Source organism: Echinops telfairi, unplaced genomic scaffold, assembly GCF_000313985.2.
Source record: "Echinops telfairi isolate 266 unplaced genomic scaffold, ASM31398v2 ScPeMD7_7468;HRSCAF=8506_0, whole genome shotgun sequence".
Taxonomy (NCBI): Eukaryota; Metazoa; Chordata; class Mammalia; order Afrosoricida; family Tenrecidae; genus Echinops; species Echinops telfairi.
The window spans coordinates 62,997,188-63,005,746 of NW_022111369.1; the positions used below are offsets into that span (position 1 = coordinate 62,997,188).

The window sequence follows — 8,559 nt, forward strand, 5'->3', positions numbered from 1 at the left end:
ATTTTATTTGATTTTAAGCTCTCATTAAAAAAAAAATTAAGTCACTAGTAGATCTTGTGAATTCTAATCAATCTGCAATTGATTGTTCTTTGCCCCACTCATCTTACTCTCCAACCACAACTGACAACTTTCTGTTCTTCAGACACTAGGCAAGCTCCCATCTCAGGCCCTTTGTAGTTGCCTTCTTTCTGTTTAGATTGCTTTCCTCCAGATGTCCTTGTGGCTCATTCCTGTTCTCCCTTCAGATCTTTGTGCAGGTAGCATTTCAGGGAAATGTTTCCTCATTGTTCTATTCATAGTTGCAACTGGAGACTCCTCCTCCTTTCTGCCCCCTCCCCTTTCTTATTTCATTTTCTCCTTAGCAGCTATCATCATCTGATGGGCTGTGCTTTCCCTTGCTGTCGGTCTCCCCTTCCCTAGAATCTTAGTTTCAGGAGAGTAGAAACATGTCTATATGTATGCAGAACAGTACTCAGTAAGAAGATCAATGAGTGAAAGAATGCTTGAAAAAAAGATGAATGGATGAAAACATACATGAAAAAAATTTATTGCAAGCATTTGATGATTGGTAGTAATTGTGGTGAGTTGATGGGTAATAAACGCATTATAAAATCTATTTTTGAGCTATAGAGAATTTTTTTTTGTTACACTGCCTGGCAGTATTTAAGTTAACTTGAAAGAACATTGTTGGACTATAGCAGTGTTTGGCTTGCTATAAGATTTGAAGTCATATAACCCTTGGTTAGCAATAAAATTGGGCTCTCTCCTGCTCTCGCAGCCAGGTTCCCCCCAGGAGAACCACCATGCGGGGCTGAGGTGAGCATGCTACCATGAAAAAAAAAAAATTGAAGTCAAATACATTTGCTACTTTTAAAAAATGCTTATTATCAGACTTAGTGAGAAAATCGGATGGTTTTCCAGCTTTGATAGTTCTGTAAGAGAGAACTGTTCCTTCATTTTCTCTGATGATAAATTAAGTCTCCCTTTATCACCCTGGTGGTGGTTTGTGTGCTCTTAGGCTCTGGCCAAATTTATGAGCATAGGATCTCTCTGTCTGTGGCTTTTTTTCTTAATCTAACTTTCAAATTGTTAGAATGATATTCTAGAGCTAGTTAGATGGGTGACAGTCCTGATAGACGTATTCCGGATCGGTCCTTTGGCACCATAGTGACTTTAACTCTAGAGGCCTCAGAGTTACTTCTTACATGCTGGTTCTGAGAAATTCAGTTTTTTAGAAAGCTTAGAGCTCCTCATTTTAAAATACAGATGTTCCGACTCTTCCCAAACCTTCAGCCCTACACCAACACACACACATGCTTGTATACATAGCCTAGTTATGGTGCAACCTTCAGTTTGTGGTACAAATTAGATGATTCTCTAGCCAGATGATGTTGGATGTTTTCAAATTACTAAATTGTGATTCCCCAAGGACCTTCCGGTTCTGAGTTTTCTTTTCCTTTTTGAGTATGGGCATTACTATTTCATGTTAGGGTGATTCCTCTAAGAATAATTGCTTTGCCAAATCGCTTTTTTTCTTTTTCTTTTTTTGCATTGAACAAGTACTGCATTTGTTTTATTCTGTACTGTGTGCCTGTGTTATCACTTTTTCTTAATTAGCTTTGTATATGCATTCTATAGCATGTGGTTTGTTTTCTCTTTGGCATTTTGCTCTGTGGGCCTATTGGAGATTTTCTGATCTTTTACGCTATTTCTAAAAGTATGTGCTCAACACTAAGATTTCAGTCCTTTTTCCTTTCCAATTTAATGCACTAAGCATCACTATATAATTCCTCCGCTTCTAGGCTTCTCAGATAATTGCATCTTATGGTTTCTGTTTCTTGATAAACTTACAAGTTTATATTCAAATATTCAAGTGTACAGAAGCTATATCCTTTATCTTGTCCTTCCAGGCAAATATTACAGTTCCTTATTTTTCAACAGCTTCGCAAAGGCTGAAAAATTTGCCTCGTACTTCCCTCAAAGCCAAACAGTTGCTTCAAACTACATCTACAAAAAGAGGTAACTACAGCCTCTTACTAAGTTTAAAATTTCAGCAAATGGTCACGTTAAATCATATAACTTCTGATTCAGTGATGTTGATAAAGCACATTTTCATCTTTATATTTCATATAAAGATAATTAAATACTGTGGATTCATTGTCTGTTATTTGAAAAATTCAGAAGAATAAATTTTTACAGAGGTATGTATTGGGTTACTGTTAAAAAATATATAGCATTAACATTGGTAATATTTTTACCAACCTAAGCTTGATGTCATTGTTGTAAATTAATTCACATGCACTAATAAATGCTTTAAGATGAACCATATGTCAGACATTCCATAATGATTTTTCTTTAATTTGGCTTTAATCTTTGATCACACTTACTTGTAGGACAGAATGGGAACATTTTTACAGAGGTCAGTCACCAGTTACTGTGGTGCTTTATATGTTTGAAATGGTAGTGCTGGAGGAGCTGAGTTTCAAAATACATCAATGTTGGACACCAGGGTTACTCCATATTAAATCTAAGAGATTAGATGTATGATCAATTAAAAAGAAGCAGAATTAGGAGAAATGCACTGGGATTAGATAGGCCAGTAGTAAGTAATAAGTAGAAGCTCTAAAGGAAATGAGGTAGAACAAATAAAAGCAACGAGGAAAAAATATTTCCCCATAATAGATAGGTTTCCCAGTAGATTCAGTACTCTTTTTTTTTTTTTTTTTAGATTCAGTACTCTTTAAGAGATCAGGTGGATAAAGGAAATGATGTCGGAAGAGGAAATTTGTTTTAATATTTTTGGTTAAAAACAGAGTTCACATGATTATATAGAAACTAATGATTATTTTAGCCAACTCGTTAATCTATATATTTTAGAAATCACCTAATGGATTTGGTATAAGTTAAGGATAGAGATTTAGATAATAGAATTAGAAGGAAACTAAATAGTCAAGTAGAAAATAAGATATATGTTTCTGAATTGAAGGAAAAAGTTGACCATAGACCTCAAATACAGGTATCTCTTGGTGCACCTGTCAGAAATAAGAGAATGGATAGATGATGGATTTGTTCTATGGTGAAATGAACTATGCAAGGGTTCTTCCAAAAAGAAATCTTTATAGAAGTTATTTAGAAATTGGAACTGTTTTCTTTAAAGACGTCTAGATTTGTGTTTAACTTTTTCTCCCAAGATTTCCTGTTGCTCTGTTCAGATTATCACTGCTGATGTATAGAAACCAGTCTGACTTTTGTGTTTACCCTGTACCAGGCCACCTTGCTGATTATTACCTCTAGTAGCTTTCTGTGGACTCTTAGAGGATTTTTGTGTTTTATATGTTTTTTATACTTTATTTTAAAAAATCTACTCATTGCCATTGAGTCGATTCCAATAGGATTGTGTCCTCTGTGTAAAAGGATAGTTTTCGTTTTTCCCAATTTGAATACCATTTATTTACTTTGTTTTTCCCTCTGGGCCTAATTATGCTAAGTATAACATGGGGAGGGCAGCATCTTTATCTTGCTCTTTAAAAACTCTCAGTCTATTTGATAGTTAGGTTTTTGTGCCAACATCCTAAGTGTGCTGGTTTTGCTTCTCTAGATTTGCCTAATACAGTCTCTACTAACAATGATGAATCTCAGCCAAGCCAATTCCAACTCAAAGTGACACTATAGGACACAGTAGAACTGCCCTTATGGCTTCTGGGGCTCTAAATCATAGGTTTCCAAACTTGCTTGGCCTACCTCCATCTTTTCAGGAACAAGCAACTCTGCAGACCCTCTTCTCCCTACATTAAAAAACTTTGGTAGTTTACAAAAAGATAAAGTGAAAGTATGTGCTTTTGCAGCCCCGCTGGATTGTTATATGAGGAGCTTCATGATTTAGAGGTTAACCTCATGATTAGAGTGCTAACCTCAAGGTCAGCAATTTGAAACTGCCAGCCACTCCTAGGGAGGACGATGATGAGGCTTTTTACTCTGTAAAGAGTTACAGTCTTGGAAACCCACAGGGTCAGTTTTACCTTCTCCTATAGGGTTACTCTGAGTTAGAGTTGACTCACTGGCAGTGAGTTGAGAGTTTGGGATCATTCCAGCATCCCTCATGGAGCATGTCACTCGCTTTGAGAATCACTGCCCAAAATTTCTACTGGAACAGAAGACCTCATTTTCTTCCACAAAGCAGTGGGTGAGTTTGTACTACTGGTCTTGCAACCCAACATGTAGCCCACTACAACACCAGGACTCCTTTAGAATGAGGTTAGCTATGAGTTTTTCGTAGAGGCCCTTTATCAGTTACAGTATTTCCTTCTGTACCAAGTTTATTGAATGGTTTTGTTTTGTTTTTCTTTGTGAAATGGTGTTGGATTTTATCCCATTGATTTAGAAGATTAAACCATCCTTCCATTCCTAAAATATATCCCACTTGGTTAATAGTATATAATCTTTTCAATATACTTTTGAATTCCAATTCTTAGTATTTTGATGAAGATTTTGGCATCTGTATTCTTAAGGTATACAAGTCTATAATTTCTTTTTTTTATGATGTCTTTCTCTGGCTTTAATATCAAGATAGCCCTAACCTCTTGAAATGAGTTTGGAAGTACTTTTTTATTGTGGGGAGACATTAAGAAGGATTGAGCATCACTCCCTCGATAAAGGTAGAATTCCCCAGTGAAGCCCAGTAAGCAAAGATCCTTACAACTGGACAAGCAAGAATGTCATGATACACAGAAAATACTGAACTTGTCAGGGTATTTCACTTTACTTGAGTTCAAGATCAATGCCCAGGGAAACAGCAGTCAGGAAATCAAATTACTTAGTGCATTAGGCAAATCTGTTACAAAGACCTCTTTCACGTGTTATAAATCAAAGATGTCACTTTGAGGCCTAAGGTGTGCTTAGTCTTCACTATGCACGTGAAAACTGGGCGAGGATAAGGAAAACCACAGAAGAAGTGATTCCTTTGAATTTTGCCATTAGCAAAGAAGATTTGAAGGACGAACAAATCTGTCTTGGAAGAAGTATAGCCAGAATGCTCCTTAGACGGTAGGGTGGCAAGACTTCATCTCACATACATTGTACATATTATTCAGAAGGACCACCCCTGGAGAAGGACACCATCCATGCATGGTAAAGTCGAGGGTTAGAGAAGATGACAACTAAGGAGATGGATTGACACAGTAGCCATACAACAATGACTCAAATCCAGTAACAATTGTGGAGATAGTGCAGGACCAGGCAATGTATCCTTCTGTCGTGAGTTAGAACTGACTTGATGGCCCCTAACAACATGTAACCCTGACAACAACAACAATCTTCTCTTTTTGTATGCGTGTCAGTCTTGCTAAAACCAAACTCTTAGCTTTGTATTCTGCTGTGATCATTGTTTCCTTTTATCAGTAGCTTTGAGTCTCGTTTGCTCTTTCTAGTTTCTTGGTTATAAAATTAGATTAAAAAACTTAGGTTATTAGTTTCAGATCTTTCCCCTTTAAAGTTGGTATTTACTGCTGCAAACTTCCCTTTGATTATTGCCTCTGCTACATTCATTAGTTTTGGTGTGTTGTGCTTTCATTTTCATTCGGTTCTTAAGTTTAAGTTCTATATATTTAAGAATTTCCCGTTGTCCTTGTGTTGCTAATTTCTCATTTCATTCTATTGTTTTCAGAGAATATACTTTGTATGATTTTCATCTTTTTAGATGTAGACCTGTGAGCTGAGATAATGTTCTCTTAATTTATCTCTAATTTCTAATATCCATTGCAATGGTTATGCAGAACTCACAGACAAAATTCGTGGTTAAAGGGTTCAAAGCCCGTGAGAAATGCTTGGGGTTTAATTGTTCATCAGGACATGTTACAAAGTTCTCTCCAGTCTGCTAATAAATGCCCAAAGGACATACTGTTCTACAATAAGCCTCAACTCAAAGGCATTCAGCTTAAGCTCTGTAAATAAGCAAACTCAGTTCTCTGAATTAAGTAAGTGCCTAGAGGCACCCCAATCTAGTAAGCCTCCACCCAGAGGCACTTAGCTCCACTTCCATGGATCATCAAGCCCAGTTGTCCAAATAAAGTGCCCAGAGACATCCCACTCCACAAGCCAGACTCCTGCACAGAAGCACGCAGCTTCCCTTGCTCTGTGAGTTATAAGAGCCCATCACTCTGTTCCATGCGCTTGCCTCCTGGTTCTGCAACTGCTCCTCTGATGTTATAGCTTCCATCTGGATCCAGAAGGTTCACTGCACAGGGAGTTCAGATCCAGAGAACATGCTCCCCTCCGGGCACTTGCTGGTAATGAGATCACTCCTCCTACTTCTCAGAGGGTTCATTTTACACACTGCAGGGTGGCACTCCAGGGAAGCCTTGTTGAAATTACAGGTGAATCTTTTCGGTATCATCCTGCATCTTCTTAGCAGACCCATGCATGGAAAGATCATTTAGTGGGAGTTACAAACTTGGGCTAGAAGAGCCACATTAAATAATTCACTGCCCTTGCAACCTGTTTTGTGGCCCAGCATATGACCTGTTCTGGAAAGATAATGTGATTTGTGCTATTATTGGATGGAGTATTCTAGATATCTTTGTTATAGTTGGCTTATACTGTTTACATTCCTCTTTTTCCTGCTGTTCTTCTTTCAACATATCCATTGTTAAGATTGATGTATTGACATCTGCAAATATTATTGTACAACTGCTTGTTTCAGTTCTATTAGTGTTTCGTTCTGGACCAACTGACAGCATCATGATAAACAGCAAAAATATTGAAATTGTCGAGGATTTTGTCTTGCTTGAAACTTCAACCCTTGCTCGTGGAGGCAGCAAATTTGCACAAGACCTCTTTGAAAGTGTTAAAGAACAAGGATGTCACTGAGACATCTGAATTATGGTGTTGGTGAGCAATTTTGGAAGTACAGCTGACACCCAGAAGAATAAACAAATCTGTCTTTTAAGTTTCATATATATATATATATATATATATATATATATAATTTTTTTTTTCCCAAACCTTTCTGTTCCTGGCTTTTGTTTATCTGACTTAACTACTGAATCATTTGTCCAACAGGTTCTGACAGTCTGAATGCTGCTGCTTTCATGCCATGGTGTCAGTGCACAGATCTCTGTGCTATTTCTCATAAAGGAATAGTTAATCGAGGGTCTTCATTAGATTTTGTTACTTATGACAGGATGACATAGCTAGTAGTGCTTCTTCAATCAATAGTGTATAAATAGAGTCGCCTCTTTTATAATGTTAATAGCCATTAAGTTAATGCATGGATCCTTAATTTATCCAATGCTGTGAATTTGTGGCATTTCAATTCTGATTTTTTTAATCTATTCATTAAAATATTTGTACAAAGAAAAACTTTTCCTTTTTTCTACATTACCCAATGGAGCTGTTGCTTCTGGAATCAAAGTAAATAATCATTTATCTTTATTTGCCTGTTTTTATAAAAAATGACAACCTAGCGTCTCCCAAAGGTGACTAATTATATACATATGTGTGTGTATTTAAATCTATCCTGATGAAATGATAGCTTTCAACATATTTATGTGTTTTGATCCAGTCTTCAAATTTTCCCAACTTTGGTGAAAACTTATTCAGGTTTGACATAATCCCATAGTCTTTTGGTAACTTGCTGATAATTGGTATGATGGGATGAGTTTATCTTTGCACATTTTGCATCACAGACCTGGGGTTGGGTTGCTTCTCTTTAAAAGTGCTGGTATCTCTCAGTGTGAAATAATATTTCAAGACTGAAGTCTGGGTGTTTAGCAATATGTTCATTGCTAACCGGCAGTTTGTACTCTGTTTGCAGGGTCTCCATAGTTGGAATCTACTTGATGGCACACACTAATGGGTTGGGGTGGTCACTGCTTTGGGGCCTTTTCAATTAATAGAGGTAGGAAATCTTTGCGTAGGTTTGTGGAAAAATGAAATATGTTGCTTTTGTTGAAATCCAGGCTCTTTTACATGTAGATCTAAGATGTATTATAAGTTAATTTTTGTTTATGGTATGATGCATGGGTTCAACTTAATTCTTTTGTATGAGGGGTTTCAAAAAGTTCATAGGAAAAAAGTGGAAGTAAAAACCACAGAATTTTTCCATGAGCTTTTTAAATCCCTTCATATATTCAATATATTATGCTAATTATTTTACATTGTTTTGTTTCATGTTGCTACTCTGAGTGATAAGATTTCCAGTTGAATTAAATTATTTAATCTTTTAAAAATCATTTTGTTGGGGGCTCGTACAACTCTTTTAACACAATCCATACATCCATATCCATTGTGTCAAGCACATTTGTACATTTGTTGCCATCATCATTTACAAAACATTTTCTTTCTACTTGAGCCCTTGGTATCAGCTCCTCATTTTCCCCTCCTTCCACCACCCTCCCTCCCTCACAAAACTTTGATAATTTATAAATTATTATTTTTTCATGTCTTACACTGACCAGTGTCTACCTTCACCCACTTTTCTGTTGCCCCTCGCACAGGGAGGGGGTTATTGGTAGATATTATGATCAGTTTCCCCATTCTCTCCCTCTACGGCCCCCCCCCCCC

At 36.8% G+C, this 8,559-nt stretch overlaps 1 protein-coding gene across 4 annotated transcripts in view; it reads left to right on the forward strand.

Annotated features, from left to right (window-relative positions):
- The window catches only part of SLAIN2 (SLAIN motif family member 2), a 79,236-nt gene that overhangs the window by 53,933 nt on the left and 16,744 nt on the right, over nt 1-8,559 (forward strand). For 3 of the 4 annotated variants that reach the window (XM_045284194.1, XM_045284196.1, XM_045284195.1), the window contains one exon: nt 1,942-2,019. The exons of the other annotated variant lie outside the window; for it this stretch is intronic. In XM_045284194.1, coding sequence (XP_045140129.1) covers nt 1,942-2,019 — 78 coding nt within the window. The remainder of the gene's footprint in view (nt 1-1,941; nt 2,020-8,559) is intronic. 4 annotated transcript variants of the gene reach the window in all.